Source organism: Ranitomeya imitator, chromosome 10 (assembly GCF_032444005.1).
Source record: "Ranitomeya imitator isolate aRanImi1 chromosome 10, aRanImi1.pri, whole genome shotgun sequence".
Classification (NCBI taxonomy): Eukaryota; Metazoa; Chordata; class Amphibia; order Anura; family Dendrobatidae; genus Ranitomeya; species Ranitomeya imitator.
This window is the reverse complement of record NC_091291.1, coordinates 108,335,526-108,359,416: the sequence shown is the minus strand read 5'-3', so window position 1 is coordinate 108,359,416 and position 23,891 is coordinate 108,335,526. Positions and strand designations below refer to the sequence as shown.

Below are 23,891 nucleotides of genomic sequence, written 5' to 3'. Positions count from 1 at the left end.
AAATACTTATTTTCCACCATAATATGCAAATAAAATGTTAAAAAAACAGACAATGTGATTTTCTGGATTTTTTTTTCTCAGTTTTTCTCCCATAGTTGAGGTCTACCTATGATGTAAATTACAGACGCCTCTCATCTTTTTAAGTGGTGGAACTTGCACTATTGCTGACTGACTAAATACTTTTTTGCCCCACTGTATTTGGGCTCCAAAAAAGAAAATGTACACTAGCTGTGAGCAGGTGCAAATTTCAACTACAAAACTGGCACACATCATAGTAAATTTGTTAGCCAAACCAAGTCGCTAAGCTCTGTTCACTTTCTATAAAACCAATGTGAGCAGTGGAAAAGGTGAAAATGCCAAAAATCATAATATAGCATGGTCCATAATTTGTGACCTTTTTTGTTCTGAAAACTGGCATGTGGCGGGTGATAAATTCCCCCCCATTGTCTTTAGTTTGCACTATGTAAGTAATAGATAAAATTGATAAGAATGCCCCATAGTATATGAAAAAAACAAAGCTTTATCTAGGAAATCCTACAAACAAGTTCTTTAATCTTCCCAGTTTGCATAATTTACCTAGGAAGTGATTGATGCACAGGTTACGCAGAGCCTTAGGCATGAGGCAGATGGATGAACACAGGAGTTTCATTGAAAGCGGTCGATTGGAAAGCTCAGTTGATCCATTAAGTTCACTTTCATACTTTACTCCGTTCAGCAATATGTTAGCCACCTGCACCATAAGAACTCCATATCAGCATACAATACAGTGAGAAACACCTAGAAATCAAACCATGTAACATTAAGTCATGCACAAGTGTCAACCAAAACTGAACAGAAATATTCCCTGCCAAAAAGCTAGAAAAAAAATGTCCCTCCGGAACATTAAGAAAGATTGCAAAATGGCTTAATTTTGAAATTTTTATTATAGAGGTCCGGTCATCAAGTCATAAATGTCCAGCTCTTATTTTATGCCCATTTCTCCCCTGAATATTCAGTTTTGTTTTATTGTCTAAATCCACCATGATTCCACAAATATGGGCCTTGTTATTTAGTGCTACTTTTTAATGGTCTTTACTAAGGGGACGGGGCTAATAGGGTAATTATGCAGAGAAGCCTAAAGACACACCCCAGAGGATCTGTGATCTATGCCCCTTCGGTAGGGGTCATAAAAAGTAGCACTAACTAAAAAGGGCCATATATCTGGATCAGTATGGCGGATTTTAAAAAGATTAAAAAATTAAATACTCACGGGAGAAGCCGGAATAAGATAAGAGCAAAAACTGGACACTTATGATCTGGTGACAGGTCTTCTTTAAAGGGGTTGCCCAGTCTTAAGCTACAAGTCTGCAATCACTCTATGCGACTGCAGACTTGTGAATCTTCACATCGTGCACAGTTCGCACTGTCAGGATTCTCTGGTGCTGGTGTCAGTGGTTATGTGACTGCAAATATTTGATAAGCATACTCCCGGCCACATTTCAACTGGATAAGCGCTGCTTATACAAGTATGCACGATGTGCGTATTCACAAGTCTGCAGTGCATAGAGTGACTGTAGACTTGTAGCTTGAGCCTGGACCACCCCTTTAAGGAACCTTCAAAAAATTATAAAGCCTTGGAGAATAAAAGAAAATCCAACCATAGACAGTAGATTTGTCGGTGTTCCCTCCTGACTAGGTAATATCTATGGAACCAGACATTCATCAGGGGAAACAAGGATCGGATTACTACTTGTTCGATTTTGATTGTCATGCGATAATTACAAATACACATGGGACAGATTTTGTGGGATTGTTCCCTGCAGAATTGCACATGAAAAAAATTACTTTGTAGTACAGTAGCAAGCAATATCATTTATACGTTGCAGAAATTTTGTCTAGGGGGCATCATATGGGCGCTGCAGCCAATCAGTGGCCACAGACTGGCTGCCGCACTCACTAGACCCCACCGCCGGGAAAGGAAGTAGCTCAGAGTATGGAGGAGCAACACTGGTGCACTGCCAGGTGTAATCTTATTATTTTTTTTTTTCAGTTTTTTTCATGGACAGCTCTCTGACCGAAAGTGCAGTCGTGTGAACAAAGCCAAAGAGTGACTTAACTGCCGTGAGACTGGTGTATCCGCCATTTTTCTCAGTATTTATCAAGTCTTTATTTAACCATTTGCCCTCTGCATGTCAGTTTATCAAAGTGACTGTGACTTGATACTTAGCCACAACATATAAAACAAAAAATAGTCACTCCTCCAACTTATGTCGATCAATTATCTAAGCTTTCAATTGGACATTGTCTAAAATAACCCATGTTTTAATTAACTAAATCCACTACGGTAATTTACAGTACATAATTTTGCCACTGGCATAAACAATTGTGCAGGATTGGATAAAATATGGCTGCTCTCTTCCAAAAATGCATTACACCTATCTTTGGGTTCTATCTGGCATTGCACCACAGCTAAGGGAATGAGGTTAGGCTGCATTACCATACGCAACCTGTGGTCAGGTGTGGCGCTGTTTTTAACAGTAGGCAGACATGTTTTTCTAATCTGGACACATCCTCTATAACAGGGGTGTCAAACTGCATTCCTCGAGGGCTGCAAACAGGTCATGTTTTCAGGATTTCCTTGTACTGCACAGGTGATAATTTAATCACCAACTCATTATTTGTGTAAGTGATTAAATTATCACCTGTGCAGTACAAGGAAATCCTGAAAACATGACCTGTTTGACACCCCTGCTCTATAAAACATTTTAGCAGAAGAATGAATAATACAGTCATGTTCTTATCCATTTTACCTGTTGACTAAATGTTACGTTTCGCCTCCGGCTGCTCTCGGGGCACGTCCCTGTTACTATGTCTGGAATAGCTAATGACTGCGGTCTTTTAAGGATTCCTGATGATCTAGCCTTTGGTGCATCAAGGGATCCAACTCTCAGACTATTTCTGTCTGCGCCAGGACTTGTCAAGCTGTCGGCAGAACCCAGACTTCTGTTTCCACCGTTGTAAAGACTTTCAGGTACTCGGGGAAGACTACTGGCTTGTCTTGGTAAACTTCCAGGTGTTGAGGAGAAGCCCTCATGTCCTCCAGTGAAGCAGTCAATGAGAACACTGTCAATGTTGGTGGTGCCAAAGGAGGAAGCAAATTCATTGATCCCCGTTAAGGAATTGTCCCGGCTGATCAGGCTGCCATACTTCGGCGTGAGAGGACTGAGGGGTGAGATTGGGCTGGTGAAGCTGGCATACAAATTGTTGGAATTTTGTGATGGGACGGATTGATTTTCCTGTTCTTCAAAAAACACTGGTGGTGAAGGGGGAAGAGGGAGGCTCGGGCTTTTCATCACCTTCTTTTTGCTGAAGGATGGAAGAGGTCTCTCAGGAATACTAATCAACGTCAAGACGGTGGTGATCGCCAGAGTTATAGACGTGAAGGTATAGATGACTCGTAACTGTCCTCCCATTGCTTTCCCAAATTTTGTCTTGTTCCAGTTAATGCCACCAACCACATAACCAAATCCACCGCCAAGACCTACGAGAATAAAACATTAATGACAAACGAAGTAATATAATCCTCGATTTGTTCTCTTCCATCAAGTTTTTAAGAGAAAATTTAGGTTTTCATAATGAAAAATAAACTCTGCAAAAAGTCTTGATTATAAATCTTCAATACAGACCCAAGTATCTCCATAGTTACAGATTACAAAAAAAGCCAAAATACGGTCACATCCGTTCCCGAATTCTTAATAGTTGTCATTTGGGGCATTCACCAATTTGGTGCACTGATATTTTTCATTATAAATGCTTTAGAACGCTAAAACGTTTGGTTGCAAAGTTGGACATTAATGACACGTGCACACGTCTTGGGAAAAACCAACTCAAGTCCAGTGGTGGATTTGGTCTCAAATTTGCAGCAAAATCCATGTTTTATATAAAGACTTTGCTGAGGATTTTACCTCTGTATATTGAAAGCGGTGAAGTTCAGAGTGAAAATTTCCTAAAGGAATTGAAATGCTGTATAATTAAAACGCTTGTCCAGGACTATTTTTTTTTACTATGGGCCTAAAAAAAACCTAACAGGCAGGTATTTGCTAACAGAGGCAACTACCTGCCTGTTCTACCCGGTGTCTCAAAGTAGTCACCGACAGCTCCTGATGGTAAATCAGCTGATCCATATTAACAGAGCAGCTCTTCTTCAGGCTGCACTGTTGACGGGGCGTGACTGCCGATGTCACACTGATTGACAGCCGGCTCTCCGCTGCATAACTGTGGGGAGCCAGCTGTCAGTTGGTAAGACAGCAGTGAATGGAAGAGAATCCACTGTTCTGTTGACGTGACGTCAGAGGACGCTGCTGAATCGCTGGCAGGAGCGGTCAGTGACTTCCCTATGCCGGTAGAAATTAGTGTCAGGCACAACAGGCAGGTAGTTAACAACTGCTTGTGTGTTAGTTTTTAGGCTGTAGTAAAAAAAATATATAGAGATCTGACAAAAATTAAGAGACCACCACATCAAAACCCTGTCATGGGCAGCCCAATCTCCAGACCTGAACCCCATTGAAAACCTCTGGAATGTAATCAAGAGGATGATGGATAGTCACAAGCCATCACACAAAGAAAAACTGCTTACATTTTTTGCGCCAGAAGCAGTGTGAAAGATTGGTGGAAAGCATGCCAAGACGCATGAAAGCTGTGATTAAAAATCATGGTTATTCCACAAAATATTGATTTCTGAACTTCCTTCCTGAGTTAAAACATTAGTATTGTTGTTTCTAAATAATTATGAAGTTGTTTTCTTTGCATTATTTGAGGTCTGAAAGCACTGGCGGGTTTTTAATTGTGACCATTTTTCTTTGTCAGAAAAAACAAATTGCAAAATGTATTGCTTGGAAATTCGGAGACGTGTTGTCAGAAGTTTATAGACTGAAAGAACAATTTACATTTTACTGAAAAATATACCTAGAAAGAGAAAAATCAGACAAACTGAACATTTTGCAGTGGTCTCTTAATTTCTGCCAGAGCTGTATAGTACTGGATAACCTTATTAAAATTCAGCACCAAAGGCAATATCCAAGCGAAAATATGTCTCAGCGGGTCCGTGAAGCTTGGTCTGAGAACGGACCGCTGTGAATGGACTGTCCGCAAGTCTCCCAACCTGAACTTGACGGTCTCATATATGCCTATGTGGCTGTCAAATGGAGGTCAAAAGACCATCAGACAGCTCGGACTGAGTTTCACAGACTTCTGCATCAATCCTTAGGCGTGGACTACGAGGGAATACTTCTTTAAAGATCTATGTCTGGGATGACTCTTGACCCGCACTCATCAGCACCATGAGACTGTCCAGTTTAGGCTGGGAGACCTTCATCAGGGCAGTGCTCGGTCTGAGTTCCTCGGATATCTGCCTGAGCCCTAGTTAGGCTGACAGTCGCCATTCAGTTTGCAATTCACTATTCTACATGCTTAATTACGGATTTACGAGTGGAGTGGCTCTAAAGCTATCCAATTAATTTGGTGTCTAAGCTTTAATTGCGTGATATCTCAGCCTAATCAGCAGCATCAATAACAACTGGTTAATTGTCCACTTCATGTTATTGATGAGGATGTGCAAATTCGTTGTTGTGCCCTTTTTTTATCATGTGAAGGTCGGGAATTTTTTAGAAACTCAGTGGCAGCCGCGGTAGATTTTGCAAACCGTGACATGCCGAACTGTTCTGCTATTATCTAATGCTTTTGGCTGAAATTTTTTAAAAGATTGATGACTAATTGTGATTTCCCTGGATAAAATATAATCACAATTATAAGATTCACCTTTACGATCACGTTACAGTATGACAAGGAAAGGACTAACAGAATCTGGTCAACCTAGTCATCAATTTCAAGGAGCAATAGCAGCAGAACAGCAAAGTCACAGTGTCTATTTAAAGGGAGTCCGTTATCAGGTTTTTGCTACACCACCCGGGAGCGGTATGATGTAAGGGCAGGGACCCTGATTCCAGTGATGTGTCACTTACTGGGCTGCTTGCTGCATTTTTTTTTTTAAATCATAATTTTCTCTGCTGCAGATCTAGCAGTTCTCTGAATGTTGAACACTGATATACACTGTGCATAGGCAGAAAGCTGCCAGTCAGTGCTGGAGGTGGGGATCTACAGAGATCATGAACATGGAGGACTATATGGCAGCAGGTTTAGTAGTCCTCTGGTGATAGTTTATCTCTTGCTGATAAAACAGTGATTTTATCAAAACTACAGCAAGCAGCCCAGTAAGTGATAAATTGATGGAATCAGGGTCTCGGCCTCTACATTATGCCGCTCTCAGATGGGTTGCAAAAAACTGGTGACAGATTCCCTTTACATCAATGGGCTGTCTCCACTGCCGGACAAGATAGATCCTCCAGACTGAGAGATGTTCTTTTTAATTGTGCTCCAAATAGAGAAACCCCCTTTTATTAACTCACAGTTCCCTCGTAGAGTAGAGGTTTTCTACTGGATGACCCTCTTAAGGGGGATCGATCAGGTGATACATGCTGCCCAAACCATGGGAAAGGGAGAGGCTCGTCAGTCACTTCCAGGGGGCGGGGAGAAGCTGCAGGGGACCCGCCTGTATGACTAGTCAATAGGGCGGCTCGGTCTCCAGCGGCTATTAAAACTATGTTTTTTCTTTGAAACGTCGCAGTGTTTCAGAGTAAGACGTCCATGGCAGTGATCGCACAGCCTTGGGCTGATACATGCTGCCCACAGTTCGCGCCGTATGTATCACCTGACGGGTTCCCTTTAAACAGACGGGAGTACTGACCGATCCATTTTAGGCATTTGGTTAGCAATTACCTCCTAGCAGAGCATGAAGGTTCAGTCCCCGGTCTTGATCTTCTGGGCTGCACACATCCATCATATAGGCATGACTAGGATTATCGGCAGAGTCGGCGCTGAAATCCATGAGGACCACCCCACAGATGGTCAGAATGAGGCCCCATTTATGATCGTTGCTAGTATCGGCCACAGACAACCCTATGTCTCTACCATTGAGGAGAAGCGTTAGACCAAATAAGGCGCCTGGGAACAAAGGAAACATCATGTAATCGACCAAAACCATAGAAGGAAGAGTCTCTAAAATCTAGGACCATAGACTGAAGAATAAAACACCAGTAACTAGCCAGTGATCGGGATCGGAGGAGTTGGAGGACATCTAATATGACCACTATTGTATCTCATTTGGCTTTTTGAGATTCAAGAATAACAATGTGGTAACACATTTACTATTTCGCAGTCCCCCAAAAAACCTGGTAGTCGCTACCCAAATGACCACCATTTCCCAGAAGCAGATAAGGATAGTCACTGATCTCTAGTTACTGCTCTAAATCTTCATCTGAAGATGTTCCTCAAGACATCGAAACCACAATGGTCGTGTTGTAGGAAACAAATGCTTTACATGTATTTTTTCTAGAAGTTCCAGGATGATTGAATGGTTCTGTCCACCTTTGGGGCCATTTTTTTAAAACTTTATACTATGTTTGAAAAAAAAAGTTTTGCATTTGAGGGTTAGTAGTTATAAATGTTGGCTTTTACAGGTCCTTTGTTTCTCTGCACATTCAATTTTGTTGTGGTTTGTGGTCATAAATCAACTGAAAGAAAAAGTTTCAAACGCTCCCATTTGACCATGAGAACAGGTTCACTGATAGATTCTCAGTTAACTCATTCTGCAGCCAGCAATAGATGGTGCAGTGCAGAAACTACAGGAGGCAAACAGTGCAACAATTCTAATGAAACTCAATCGCAAAACATGATCTTCAGTATCAAATGCTTGCAGGAAGGGAAAAATAAATTAAAACAATCCCATTAAGGGGGTAAGGGCCCAGGAGCTATGCATTTGTTTTGCATGTGATTGCAAACAATGCAAACACAGAAGCGCGTTGGTTCACTGTTTATTGATGAACAGGTGTATGCGTGGGACTAATGTCGTTCACCCATCTGCGCCGAGCCACTAATCTTACCCCAGTCTCTGCTGCAGTAAGATTTGAGGCGTATCGAATGAACGAGCGGCAGTCACCACGCCTCCATGCCGCCCCGGCTCTGACAAAGCCAGAACGCACATATTTTAGCATCCTCCAGTTGTGCCCCAATTATGTGACTTCTCAAAGCTTTTTATGATAGAATACTGGCGCAACAGAGCTTTGATGAATCGGGCCTATAGTTTTGATAAAAAAAGTGAGGAAAACAAAAACGGTTGCAAAGCTGGACATTTCCTTTAAGATTTTCTCTTTAATTTCTTTTTTTTTTTCGTAAAGGATAATGGACGCATAAAAAATTATAGCAACAAATGATTTCTGAATTATTCATTTTGTGTGACATATGTATTTGCATATGCCAAAACGAATGTGTATATCATAAACGATATCTAAACACTCATCGCATGAAGTAAGATACTGTATGTATATTGCCAGAACAAGGCCCTATAAGGTGCACACAGCGTCTTTTAGATGCCAGAGTGCCCATTGAGGATGTTGATGCAGAAGACAGTTCAGTCAGTGTATTTCCTGAAACATCTTCTTTGTCATCTTTTTTGTTGTTTTTGCTATGTCTTCTGCTGCTGGTTTCTTCATTTTCATAAAAAAGATATATATATATATACATTGTAAGGCAACTACCGATACATAGTTGATGGGAGGTGTGCATCACAGAGGTGGTTGTCATCTGTGATGTAAGCCTGGAATATTGCTCTACTGCACATTTAACTAAGAGGCTTCTGGGCCATGTTTTACAGACTGCCCTAGAGATGGGCAGGTCTGGCTGCTCACATACCTCAACACTGATTGTGGTTAACTGGTTAACATGTTAAAATGGAGTCTGTTGTTTGGCACATGGTTGTGTGTGGAGGGAGAACACCTCCTGTGTGGTCCAGACCGAACCGGTGTGCTGGACCCAATCCAGCCTGTGTGACCAGCACTGGCTTAGAAGAGACTTTAGCAAAGGAACTGTTTTCTTTGTTTTGCCTGCACTGAAGGCTGTTTATTTTTCCTTTGCTTGTGGCATGGTTTATGAAGCAGTAATAAACCAGCCTGGACATTAAAATGTAAATGCTTCATGATTTGCCTCCACGCACCCAAGTGACTAACATCCCTACAATATAAATATATACAGTATATCGCTACCTGAAGAATGGTCAGGTCACTTCTTTTAACTTTTTAATTGCTTGGTGGCTTTTGAAGCCTTAAGGGGTTAAAGAAAGCTGAAAAAGTCTGATCTGCTGAATGAGAGCACACATGTTCTGTTAATACCTCTCTTCCCTAAAAATAAAAGGATGGGGCATGTGGAAAAAGAGCAGTGCCATCCATCTTCCCCTGACATGTGTTGCTGGGGGAAAGTCAGTACATGTTGGGGTAAAGTTGGGACACCTTCACAGAAATGAGATTGTCCCCTGGACATAAACAAAATGAACAAGTTCATTTGTCGATAATTAAATTTGTATGGCCACTCTCGACATTTACGGTAATTTAAAAGGCTAGATAGATAGATTCTAGAGTGCTGCCTACTTTATTACTCTACATTACTCAGTGTCCAGAGGCTTGTACCCAATATGTCACAAAGCGGCATTTGTTCTCTATTTTGTAAACATAGTTATATTTTATCCCATTATAACCTCAGTAAACAGGTCAAACGTAGATAGGTTTTGCCCTTATATTATTCCCGCTGATCTCTTGAGTATGCCATAGTTTTTCTTTTTTTTTAATTCCGCCATACAGTTCCAGAAATATGGGCATTTTTATTTAGTGCTCCTTTTTAAGATATTCACAAGGGGCGTGGCTCACAGAGCAGCCCAAAGACACTCCCCCGAGGAATCTTGTGAGCCACACCCGCTTGACCATGATTAAAAACACTAAATAATAATGCCCATATCTCTGGTACCATATGACGGAATTTAAAAACACAAAAAAAAACTGTATACTTAGGGAAGAAGTGAGAATAAAATAACAGGAAAACTGCCCACTTATGACCTGGTCATAGGTCCCCTTTAAGTATCAGGTACTTTGAGCACATACCTATTGCAAGGACAAGTATAAATGGCCTCCTCCTGCCAAATCTGGAAGTGCAGGTGTCACTCCATGCTCCCAGCAATGGCTGGAGCAGAAACCCTTAAGGAGAAGAAAAAAACAATTTACTCAATACAAACTTTGGAAGTAAATATAAGCTGCCTTATAACATGTGTTTCACTGAACTGTTCTATTGCTTACCAGGACTGTGCATTTTTCTTTTCTACGCCAAAAAAGATTTTTAGTTCAATCAGGAGGCTATCCTGAGACATAATATACTTAACAAAGTATAATAAGAACCATAATACACCCTTTATAATCCATATATAAATTATATGAAATGTTCAGCTTTTTTAATTCATTTGTTAAAAATCCAAATGTTTGGGGATTTTGCACTACAGCTTTTTTTTTTAGATTTAGGACACATAGAGAGATAGTGATGCCCAAGAAGAGAAACAAACCATCACTGCCCATTGAATATACATACATTAAAGCCCAATGCACACTGCAGTATTATGGCTCAGTGCAGTTTCTAAGGACTACAATGCTGTAATAAGGCACCCATAGCAGTCAGTGGGCCTAAACTGCTGCCTCTGCATATGTTTCATTTCATACACGACTTTTCCTGTTTTCTGCTAAGGTGATAGACAAAGTGTACCATGTTCCATGCATTGCTTCTAGAGAAGACCACGATGTAGCATATAGGCACAATACAGAGAAACGTAGTGCCAAAATAGAGCCAGGGGCTCCAAATCAGGATCTGTCCTGCCTTAGGGGGCTTTCACACTGCGTTCTCCCCGAACCCCACATAGAATGGGATTTGAGCCTATGTGGTGATGGGGCCATTGACTATAATGCTGAAGACGGAGTCACCATGGTCTGTCGTGCATCATTTTCAGGTGTAAACACCTACTGGAGGCGGACACCCAGACGTAGTCTGTCTACAGTGGGCATAGAGACCCAAAAATAATGTACGACAGACCACCCTGACTCCATCTGCAACATTATAGTCAATGGCCATACGCTGAATACGATTTTGCGGGAGTGATTCGGACTCAGGGCCGATGTTAGCGGCAGGCAGACCAGGCAGCTGCCTAGAGCCCCTGCTCCCCCAGGGGCCCCCAGTCAGTGGCGTGCCGCTAATAGCGGCACATCACGCAGCTGCTGTGGAGCCCGTGGGTCAGTGGGCTCGCCTGCCGCCAGCGCTGACTTACCTCGCCGCCGCATTGAACAGTTCATAGCCACTCCCACTCCCATCGTTCCCCTCTGTCTCTGACACTGCGGGTGCGCGATGACGTCACTTCATCGTGCACCGCTGTGTGCTGGGCCCAGGCAGTGCAGCATCAGCATAGGTGATGGCAGCCAGCATATTGGCGGAGCCTGTGGCGAATGCTGGGACTGGGAACAGGCGGCTTCAGAGCTGGTGGGGGGTGCATGGGCATAGCTGCCCAGGAGGGGGAAGCTGCAGTGGCTCAGCTATCTGGAGGATTTGGATATGAACATGGAGATGTACGGGACCAGCGGTAGTGAGATGTGTCTGTTGCCCATGTGTCGCTGTTCTCGGCCTCCAGCGTCCACGGCCCCCTGTGACACAGCCCCATTTCCTCCATGCTCTGCCCTTGCTTTCTGCTCTCCCGTGCCCGATGTCCTCGTATGTTGCCAGGTTCAGGTCATTGTGCTCCTCCGGGCCCCCGTATGTGCCTTTTCCCTTCTCCCCTTGTCCCCCAATGCTCCCCATCTCCCATGCCCTGAGTCATCCTGCACCCCCCATGCATTCCCTACCGCTTATCCCTGGGTGACCCATCTGCCCTGCTCTCAAGTCTCCCCTGCATCCCCTTGTTACCCTGTCTCTCTTGTCCCCTTTCTAACCGTGTGTCCCCATCTAACCTGTTCTCGTAATCCCTCTGCCCCCTTCTTCTCTGCTCCTATGTCTCTCCCCCATCTTCCCCTATCCCCTTGCAGCCCCTTCTCCCTGTGCGTCCCTATCTACTCTGCCCTTGGAGTCCCCTTGTGTCCTCTTGTGCCTGTCTCCCTTGCACCCTAGTCCCAGTGTGTCCCCTTGTGCCCTTCTCCCCTTCCTCCTAGTCCCCATGAGTCCCCTTGTGCTTGTGTCCCTTGTCCCCGTGTGTCACCTTGTGTCAGTCTCCCTTGCCCACTAGTCCCCATGTGTTCACTTGTGTCAGTCTCCCTTGCCCACTAGTCCCCATGTGTTCACTTGTGTCAGTCTCCCTTGCCCACTAGTTCCTGTGTGTTCTCTTGTGTCCCCTTGTGCCAGTCTCCCTTGCCCACTAGTCCCCATGTGTGCCCTTGTGTCAGTCTCCCTTGCCCACTAGTTCCTGTGTGTTCTCTTGTGTCCCCTTGTGTCAGTCTCCCTTGCCCACTAGTCCCCGTGTGTCCTCTTGTGTCAGTCTCCCTTGTCCCCTTGTGTCAGTCTCCCTTGTCTCCTTGTGTCAGTCTCCCTTGCCCACTAGTCCCCGTTTGTCCCCTTGTGTCAGTCTCCCTTGCCCACTAGTCCCCATTTGTCCTCTTGTGTTCCCTTGTGTCAGTCTCCCTTGCCCACTAGTCCCCGTGTGTCCCCTTGTCAGTCTCCCTTGTCCCCTTGTATTACCTGTACACAGACACTGCATACTAAGTACAGATCTCCTGTGTATAATGGCACTGATGGTGATAGTATTATGTTATTTTTTATTACTGTTCAGTATTGTAGTATTCAGTCACTATGTGGTGGTAATATGTGGTCTGGACATGGTGTTGCGGTATTTGTCCCTTGTATGTGCTATTTGGTCACTATGTGGTGGTAATATGGTGTCTGGTCATGGTGCGGTGGTATTTGTTCCTTGTATGTGATATTATTCGGTCATTGGTGGTAATATGTGGTCTGGTCATGGTGTTGTGGCATTTGTTCCCTGTATTTGATATTATTCGATCACTGTGGTAGTAATATGTGGTCTGGACATGGTGTAGCGGTATTTGTTCTTTGAATGTGATATTATTGGTCATTTTAAAAATTGAAAAATAAATAAAAAATATACCTAAATTGTATTGCATATTTTAATAAATATTTAATAGGTTACAGTAGAGTAGGGACCGGCCAAAAGTGTCTACCTTGCTATGGTGGCAGCTTAAAAAATCGTTTGGCAAAACAAAAGCTGCCGGCTATATGTGTGATCTGGTGATGGGAAGTGTTAATGTGTGATAGGTGAGAAGTGGAGTTTTTCCAAGAGAGAACGGTGGGACTGTGGACATTTCGAGGGGCGTAGCATGGAGGCGGGGCTGGGGTGGAGCCTGGGCGGAGTCTTAAGGGGGCCCCGAAAATCTCTACTGGCAGCCCTGCGGTACATTATACTATTTGTAGCACTATGAGGAGTGTATTACACTATATGGAGGACTGAGGAGTGTATTATACTATATGGAGCACTATGAGGAGTGTATTATGCAATATGGAGCACTATGAGGTGTGTATTATACTACTGTATATGGAAGACTGAGCAGTGTATTTTAATATATGGAGGACTATGAGCAGTGTATTATACTTTATGGAGGACTGAGGAGTGTATTATACTATGTGGAGGACTGAGCAGTGCATTATACTATATGGAGCACTATGAGGAGTGTATTATGCTATATGGAGCACTATGAGGAGTGTATTATACTATATGGAGGACTGAGCAGTGTATTTTAATATATGGAGGACTATGAGGGGTGCATAATACTATATGGAGCACTGTGAGGAGTGTAATATACTATATGGAGGACTGAGCAGTGTATTTTAATATATGGAGGACTATGAGGCATATATTATACTATATGGAGGACTGAGGAGTGTATTATGCTATATGGAGGACTTAGCAGTGTATTATACTATATGGAAGACTGATGAGTGTATTATGCTATATGGCGCACTATGAGGAGTGTATTATACTACTAGATTGTGGCCCGATTCTAACGCATCGGGTATTCTAGAATATGCATGTTCCCGTAGTATATGGACAATGATGATTCCAGAATTCGCGGCAGACTGTGCCCGTTGCTGATTGGTTGAGGCAACCTTTATGACATCATTGTCGCCATGGCAACCATTATGACATCTACGTCGATACTGTGCCCGTTGCTGATTGGTCGAGGCCTGGCGGCCTCGACCAATCAGACGCGGGATGTCTACGTCCTTTATGACATCATCGTCGCTGTGCCCGTCGCTGATTGGTTGAGGCCTGGCGGCCTCGACCAATCAGAGACGCGGGATTTCTACGTCGATACTGTGCTTGTCGCTGATTGGTCGAGGCCTGGTGGCATCGACCAATCAGGGACGTGGGATTTCCAGGACAGACAGACAGACAAACAGACGGAAAAACCCTTAGACAATTATATATATAGATATGGAAGACTGAGCAGTGTATTTTAATATATGGTGGACTATGAGGAGTGAATTATACTATATGGAGGACTGAGCAGTGTACTTTATATGGAGGACTATGAGGAGCATATTATACTATATGGCGGACTATGAGGAGTGTATTATACTATATGGAGGACTGAGGAGTGTATAATACTATATGGAGGACTATGGGGAGTGTATTATACTATATAGAGGACTATGGGGTGTGTATTATACTATATGGAGGACTGAGGAGTGTATAATACTATATGGAGGACTATGGGGAATGTATTATACTATATAGAGAACTATGGGGAGTGTATTATACTATATGGAGGTCTATGGGGCACATTCTATTATGTGGAGGACTATGGGGTGTGCATGTTACAATATGGAAGACTGTGGTGCACATTATAATATATGGAGGACTATGGGGTGTATTATACTATTGGACTGATTGGACTGTTTATGCCGGAATAAAAATCCTTGTTCTCAGCAGCACATCGCCAGGTGTAAACTGTAGATGAGCTGCTGATAACATGATACTGTATGGGGACAGATTAATCTAATAGTGATCGTTCTGTTCCCATCATTCTTTCTCAGTTGATGTAAAGAGGCCGGGAAACAAGCATCGAACGACTTCAATAGTGTCGATCACACTCGTTTAGCGGCCTGAACTCAGCGCACGTAAATACAACAAAAATGCTTCTGTGTAGTGTGCAATATGTTAGCATTAAACCTTTGCCTAGGTCCCCATTTTGCCTAAAACCGGCCCCGTTCAGACTTAAGCCCCAAAGGGACCACTGATCGTGTGAAAATGCCCTTGGTATATGAATGATATCGGACAGATACACTATTCTTACATTTGATGAAGGACTCTCTTAGAGTAGCCCAACATACCAGGAAAACCTTTAACAGGTTGCAATTCACATTACAACTACTACATGGCCACACATAGACAAATATGCAGAAATATCTAGTGACAGTATCATTAAATCATGTTTTTTTTTAAGTTGGTATTTCCTTGACACTCACCTTGGGATATAATGAGGAAAGAGCAAAGGTAAGAAAGACAAATATTTGCACAGCTGAGGAAAAAATTCTACTGTCTTGATATGTTATTCCCTAGTTAAATGGGCACATATGAGCTGTGACTACATAGATAGCACATGAACAGCTCCAAATATAAAGATTAAGTACAGAAAACTGTTGCTATAGTAACACTCAGTCGGTGATATGTAGAATTCCCATGTACTATTTGCAAATTGGTAACAGCCTATAATATCAGTTAATAGAAACACTATATGGACAATAGTATTGGGACACACATCTTATTCTTAATTAATTAATTTAGGTTTTCATTCTGTCTCATTACCGTAGCTAAAATCCGTCTCCTCGCCATGACGTCTGTTTTTCCTAACATATAAGAAAAAATGGCTCGGCAATGTTTTGTTGACTCCGTAACCGCAGAGTCCAAACTTAATCTAGAGTAAACATTGGCACAAAAAAGTATGTCAGAAACTTCATGGCCAGACAGCTGCATGCAGCCTTACATCACCAAGCACAATGTGAAACGTCGGATGTAGTGGTGTAACGCAGCCACCACCGGACTCTGTGCAGTGATGGATCGCACTTCACTGTCTAACATCTTATGGACGAGTCTGGGTTTGGCGAATGCCAGGAGAACGTTACCACCTGACTGCATCGTACAAATTGTAATATTTGGTGGAGGAGGGTTAATGCTATGGGACTTTTTTTCAGGAGGTCGGCCTTTTAGTTAAAGTGAAGGGAAATCTTAATACTTTATCATACAAGATGTTTTGGATAATTGTAGCTTTCAACTTTTTGGGGAATATAGTTTGGGGAAGGCCCTTTTTCTGTTCCCGATGACTATGCCCAGTGCACAAAGCAGGGTCCACAAAGGCATGAACGTGGGAGTTTGGTGGAAGAACATGTCCGCTGCACAAAGTTTTGATCTCAACTCCATCCAACACCTTTGAAATGAACTAGACCGGAGATTGTGAGCTCGACCGCTCCCCAACATCAGCGCCTGACCTCACAAATGTTTATCTCAACGAAAGGGCAAAACCTCCCACAGATGCCTCCAAGATCTTGTAGAAAGCTTTCCCAGAAGAGTAGAAGCTGTGATAGCTGCAAGGTGAGGATCATCTCCATATTAATGTTTATGGATTTAGAATGGGAGGTGATAAATACTCCTGTATGTCCCAATATTGTTGTCCATATAGTGTACTATAATGGATTTCTTACAATTTTCCAAGAAACAAAGGTAGACGGAATTTCATCATAAATGGAATGGGCCACAAAGTGACAGATGATAAGCACATGCCCCAAATTTTACCAAAACGTCATATAAAATGCATTATTACCCAAGATGGGGCTGATAAACCACACCATACTATAGAACTCATCTGGAAGACCCATCTGAAGTAGAACCGGTGTGACATATGCTGTTTCCATTGCATAACAGAACTCGATTCCGAATAATATGCACCCATTAAACAAGAGTTCCATAAAAGATCTCCGAGGATGAAGGTCCACAAAATCAATCAAATCAAGTGGACACGGGGTGTTGGGGGGAGGAGGAGGTGAAGGCCGGACTAGCTTTCTTCTCTTTGGATGTCTTTTGAAATTGTTGGCTCGATGGCTGATATGACCCGTTACAGACGAAGAATAGCCACACACCTGCGACCTCCAGAATTCTTGGGCAACCAAGTTTGGAAGCATGGTTTCAGCCGGCGGTGGTGTTACGGATGAAGACATGTTGGACTGGTTTGTTATTTCTGTAAAAGAGAAATTTGGTTACAGAAAAAAACACCAAAAGAGTTCATTTTAACTTGTGAAGTTGTCCTGTATATATACAGTACATGCTTAATATTCATTATTAATATCAATCATTACAGACACCGTTGCTATATTGTAAGGGATTAACATTTAGTCATGTTAATTTCTTTAACTCAACAAAATATGTCCTTCTCCGCCAAGCGATTTTCCGTTTTTCGCTTTTTCCTGCCCTTCTTCCAAGTGCCATAACTTTTTTTTATTTTTCCTTCAATATAGCTGCATAAGGGCTTGTTTTTTTTTGCTGGACGCTTTGGACTTTTGAATGGCACCATAGATTTTATCTTAAAACATACTGGAAAATGAAAAAAAATCCAAGAGCGGTGAAATTATAAAAAAAAGTGCTATTTCACAATTTGTTTTGTGTTTTTTTTTAATTTACCATGAACACTATATTTTAAAACTGACCTGGAAATATGATTTTCCAGGTCAGTCTGAGTATGGAGATACCAAACATGTATAATTTTTTATTTAGGTGGTGAAACAAATTCTGAAACTTGTACGAAAAAATGTTTTTGTATTTGTCACCATTTTACGATATCTGTAATGATCTGGGGCCGGGTGACGACTTATTTTTTTGTGCCCTGAGATGATGTTTTTATTGATACCAGTTTGATACGATGTTTTGATCGCCTTTTATTGCAGTGTTGTGTCGACCCCAAAAACGTAATTCCGGCGTTTTGATATTTTTTCTCGTTACGCCGTTTACCAACTAGATCAATTTATTTTAGATCTTGATAGATTGGACATTTCTGAACGCAGTGATACCAAATATGTGCATTTTCTTTTTACTGTTGTATTTTTAATGGGGCAAAAGAGGGGTGATTTGAACTTTTGTGTGTTTTTTTTTCTTAAACTTTGTTGTTCTACTTTTTACTGGCTTCAGTAGTTCCCTTAGTAGACTTGAAGCTGCGATTATCCGATCGCCTGTGCTGCACATAGCAGGGCTTCAGATTCAGCACTGCTATGTATAGCAAAATTCACAATTTCCTATGAATGCCGACCATGAGCCGGCGTTCATAGGAGGATCGTGATGCCAAGCACGGAGGTCTTGAGCAGACCCCTGGCAGTCATGACAACTCATCGCCACCCCATGGTCAAGTAACAAGGGTGCCGATGGGCGGGATCAATGATGCGCTTCCTGTCAATGACTGACAGTGGCATTTAACTGGTTAACAGCTATGGGTGGATCATGGACCTAACAGTGGCTGTTAGAGGCTCTTGATGGCTGATTAAATCAGCCATCAAGTGGGGGGGAAAGATGCAGGCTCAGCTTCGGAGACCACATCAAAGGCAGGGACACGGCCGATGATGTAAATATGCGTCATCGATCGTGAAGGGGTTAAGAATATAATATTCCATATAATGTACTGGGTTGCACTTAAATAGCACTAATGAAAACAAATGCCTAAGTCAAGAAATGTACACACAGCCTAGAACAGTGTTTCCCAAACTCCAGTCCTCACGGCCCCAAACACGTCATGATTTCAGGATTTCCTTAGCATTGCACAATTTGTGGAATTATTATTTTCAAGGCATTAGAAATTACAACAGGTTCTCCCACCGATGCAATACTAAGGAAATCCTGAAAACCTGGTCTGTTGGGACCGTGAGGACTGGAGTTTGGGAAACATTGGTCTAGAACATAAGGAAATGAAACCTAGGAATCCCTTAAAAGGTTATTTTTATTAAGAATAAAAGATGTTTAAAAGCACAATATGCCTCACAAATAGGGACATTACATAGACCTGTTCATAAGATATACATCGAATATCTTACAAAGGAGGAGCAAATGAAACCATCCAAATATGTTCTAAATAATCAATACAACAAATGTGTAGGATAGCACTTCACTTAAGCACTAGATCTCAAGGCCCCAGTAATTAGTGCTTCTCACTAAATTGTAATATCATCAAAAAGTTTCCAGCGCCCCCTTTGGAAGAAGCTCATATACGAAACGACACTGTCGGGGTAGGAGTGTGACACATATAGGAGCCATGCACATGTCACTTTGTAAGTACCCCCTTTGAGTTTTGAGATAGGCCCATCCTCTCTTCTCCTTCAAACTCTATGCTTTCTTTGCTAAATGCAGAATATTTTACTCAATAATTTATATTAGCTACTCTAAATACGAAGGCTTTGTGTCCTTGCTAAGGAATACCAAGATCACTTACCATAGAGATCCACAGTACTGTACATGCACTTTGCACTTTAAAATTGATATTGTAGACCACAAATATATATATATATATACGTAATTACATAGCAATCACACAATGCACTCAAAAAACAATCCTTAACTGCATTTTTTTGCAATACCACTGTTATCTATTGATGTACCACCTGCCCTGAGTAGCATTAGAGTAAAAACTGTGCCTACAGTCATTGTCACTAGGGTTGAGCGAAACAGATCGGCCAATTTCAAAAGTCGCCGACTTTTGGCAAAGTCGGGTTTCGTGAAACCCGACCCGATCCCACTGTGGGATTGGGTCGGCGGTCGGTGATCTTCGCTCCAAAGTCGGGTTTCGTTTTATATATATACATATATATATATATATATATGTCATTGAGACACATATATATATATATTTATATTTACTTCAGCGCGATATAGCAAAAGCCGGTAATTCAATTGCCGGCTTTTCATTTCTCCTTCCTAAGCCCGACATGATATGAGACATGGTTTACATACAGTAAACCATGTCATATCCCCATTTTTTTGTATATTCCACACTACTAATGTTGGTAGTGTGTATGTGCAAAATTTGGGCGCTGTAGCTATTAAATTAAAGGGTTAAATCGCGGAAAAAAATGGCGTGGGCTCCCGCGCAATTTTCTCCGCCAGAGTGGTAAAGCCAGTGACTGAGGGCAGATATTAATAGCCTGGAGAGGGTCCATGGTTATTGTCCCCCCCTGGCTAAAAACATCTGCCCACAGCCACCCCAGAAAAGGCACATCTGTAAGATGCGCCTATTCTGGCACTTGGCCACTTTCTTCCCATTCCCGTGTAGCGGTGGGATATGGCATAATTAAGGGTTAATGTCACCTTGCTATTGTAAGGTGACATTAAGCCAGATTAATAATGGAGAGGCGTCAATTATGACACCTATCCATTATTAATCCAATTGTATGAAATGGTTAAAAAACACACACACATTATTACAAAGTCTTTTAATGAAATAAAGACACAGGTTGTTGTAATATTTTATTAGACTCTTAATCCACCTGAAGACCCTCGCTCTGTAAAAAAGGAAAAATAAAAAAACAACAATATCCCATACCTTCCGATGATCTGTCACGTCCCACGCTGTAAATCCATCTGAAGGGGTTAAATAATTTTACACCCAGGAGCTCTGCTAATGCAGCTGGGCTCCTGGCTGTAAAACCCCAGCGAATGAATGGAAAGTAGGTCAATGACCTGTAGTTACCTTCATTCGCGGTGATGCGCCCTCTGCTGGATGTCCCTCAAGCGTGGGAAAATATTCAGAAAAGTTCCCAGGCTCGAGTTCATATGAGGACATCCAGCAAAGGGCGCATCACCGCGAATTAAGGTAACTACAGGTCATTGACCTACATTACCTTCATTCCCCGGGGTTTTACAGGCACGAGCACAGCTGCATTATAGCAGAGCTCCTGCCTGTAAAATATTTTAACCCCTTCAGATGGATTTATATCGTGGGACATATCGATGGAAGGTATGAGATATTGTTGGTTTATTATTTTTAATTTGTTACAGGTCGAGGGTCTTCAGGTGGATTGAGAGTGCAATTGGAAGGGTAATTAAATAATTAAATCTGTAATTAAATCTACAGACAAATGAGTCCATGGTCTAGTCTACAGGGAATCGCCAAAAATTGAAGAGCCCCGGACAGACAAGTATGTTTGGTCTTAGAATGCGCACAAATACTGCAGGCAGCTACATTATCCCGAACATCCTGGTGCATCCTAGCCACCAAAAACGACAAGTAAGAAGATCTGTGGTGATGTTCACTCAAAATTCGAAGATGGAGGTTCACAGGGACAAAAAGTTTACCTGTAGGACAGTCAGAAAGGGCAACCACCTGAGCCTCTATGACCTCCTTCTCCAGATCGTCTGACCCCACTCTGTTGTGGTATCCCCGTGACAGATACTATTACTATTTTAAGAGCCACCCTCTCTACGGCGCATTCATACATCTCTGGGCAGCATTGTTGAACATCGAAGGGTTCCACAATGTCTTGTGTACTATCTTTCTTTCAAAAGATACTCAATAGGAAGTAAGCTACACGTTTATTTTATTTGCTTATATAGAACATATTCCACATTGATTTACATACATTATCATCACAATCTAAATCCCCCATCAGTATGTCTTTGGAGTATCAGTGGCAACCCACGCAAGCATGGGGAGAACATGCAAACTCCTTGCAGATGTTGTCCTTGGTGGGATTTGAAACCAGGTCACCAGCGCCGCAAACAACAGTGTTAACCATTGAGCCACCGTGCTGACATTAAATGCAATATAGACAGCTGACAATATCTACCAAATAGGTCCCACAGGGTCACAGTCTAGTGGATTCTCTCTCAGTTCTTCACTGGTGAGTAAATGCTCATACCCCAGGCTCCTTAAGTACATGGACATGGTGGTTATCCTATTTTAGCTTTGCAGGCTAACCAGTCAATCAAAACCTTAAAACACAGTCTCATAAAGACTAACGACTGCCCGTATATGCCCATCTAAATCCAACATAAACTTTATGGCACTATGCAATTTTTGCATCTGGTATCTTACTGCATTTTATTCCTAATACCAAATTATATTTTTTTTGCATTTCCCCGATGACAACACATTGGCAGGAGGCTAAGTGATAAAACTGCAAATGGAAGCTGAATCCGATATATAGCTTCTGATGTGGGACCACAAAATGAAGACAGAATCGCAATTAGCCACAAGCTGAGTCAGCAGAAAGCTAGAAGGGGTTAGCCAAGCTCTTAGCTGTAATATGGGAAAGTAGGCCTCACTGGTCTATGAGGGATAAGTATTAGGAATCCTAACTGGCCTGTTACCAGATATACATATTTCATATCAATAATTGTCAGAAGCATTTGGAATATTTAGCATTTCAAGAGATGTTTAATTTGGTGGAGGATGCGGGCATCTTTTACCACTGTAATAAAAGGTGACGCTTTGGTGTAACATTTCATCCGTCCCTTCCCAAAATAAAATAATCTTGATTTTCTAAACAGTACCATTAATATGCCGTAATGACTGTGCTAATGCAAAAACTATACATGTAAAATAAATAATAATAAAAATAATATCATGTATTTTAGTCTTATTATCAAATGCTTAATATAAAAAGTCAATAAAAGCGATGTAAATAGCAACAAAGACTGTGAGTAGACAGCAAACACAAAAACATATGGGACTTCATTGAGCTTGGTTAGACCAAAGCAAATAAAAAAATTAACTTAAAACGGCTGCAGGTAAAATTACATCAACAATAGCAACATAATTATAATAAAAATGCTGATAAATGGCACGTGATGAACAACAGACAGATTTGAGTAGTAGCAGGACTAGCTGGACTCAGAAGACTATGCTGCTCTACTGCTATAAATCATATGTATCACTGGCTATCCATACATAGTATTAGCCGGAATTTCCTGCTAGATAGATATCCGAGAAAAGACATGTATGTTCACATGGTAATGCAGCAAAAGGAAATGTACTCAAAATAAGGACAATAAAGCATGCAGCACATACCGAAAACCACTTATGATCTAAATTAACCTATGGCTATTACTATATGCACTGGGATAGGTTTGCAAAAATGTAGGATATTTCCATTGATTGTTACCTGTAGTATTAAGGACATTCTTCTCTGAGGCTGGATTGCAGCATGGATAATAGACAGGGCTACCCAGGCTGAGTCTGCAGCATCCTCCCTCCCTACACCCAAGGATTCTTCCTCCTGGAGGTGGGGGAGGTGTGTGTGTTCTGACATCACTACCCTGGTCCTCTCTCCCCTGTCTGATGCATGCTGTCTCCTGGTGCCTTCTATTGTTCTGCACAGATGCTGGAGATGGCAGTACTGGACACACAACACTGTCAGGGCCGGCTCCAGGTTTTTGAGGGCCCCGGGCGAAAGAGTCTCAGTGGGCCCCCCCCTTTAACACATACCCGATTTATGATGCACAGATATGGCAGAGAAATGTATAGTACAATGCCAGATTTCACTTCTTACATGAGTGACAGCTATTGTAAATTCTGCAGTGTATATATACAGGACAGGAGGAGTGGTACTGTGCAGTGTATATATACAGGAGGAAAGGTGCTGTGCAGTGTATACATACAGGAGGAAAGGTGCTGTGCAGTGTATATATACAGGGGGAAAGGTGCTGTGCAGTGTATATATACAGGAGAGGTGCTGTGCAGTGTCGTGAGCAGGGCGTTGTTGTATCAGAAAATCTTTTCTGTTTTGAGTTTTTCTATGAAACAAAGACTTTTCTACATAAACAACGTTGTTTGGTTTTGCGGCCCTAACAGATCTGTGCTACAAAGTAACATCGCTCGGGCATTAATGAGGGACCTGATGCTGAATCCTTTCCACAAACCCTAATGACCCAATTAGTGCCCCGTCATTAGAAGCTCATTAAACGC

At 42.1% G+C, this 23,891-nt stretch overlaps 1 protein-coding gene across 2 annotated transcripts in view; it reads right to left on the bottom strand.

Moving 5' to 3' along the window:
- SLC45A1 (solute carrier family 45 member 1) overlaps positions 1 to 23,324 on the bottom strand; it is a 31,064-nt gene extending 7,740 nt beyond the window's left edge. The window contains exons 1-6 of one of the 2 annotated variants that reach the window (XM_069740989.1): positions 23,089 to 23,324; positions 17,092 to 17,189; positions 10,023 to 10,115; positions 6,814 to 7,038; positions 2,790 to 3,520; positions 577 to 730 (exon numbers count right to left, since the gene is read on the bottom strand). In XM_069740989.1, coding sequence (XP_069597090.1) covers positions 577 to 730; positions 2,790 to 3,520; positions 6,814 to 6,922 — 994 coding nt within the window. In that variant the 5' untranslated portion in view covers positions 6,923 to 7,038; positions 10,023 to 10,115; positions 17,092 to 17,189; positions 23,089 to 23,324. Of the gene's footprint in view, positions 1 to 576; positions 731 to 2,789; positions 3,521 to 6,813; positions 7,039 to 10,022; positions 10,116 to 16,775; positions 17,190 to 23,088 lie in introns of both variants that reach the window. The other variant, XM_069740988.1, reaches the window with a different exon arrangement.
- Positions 23,325 to 23,891: the final 567 nt, after the last annotated feature.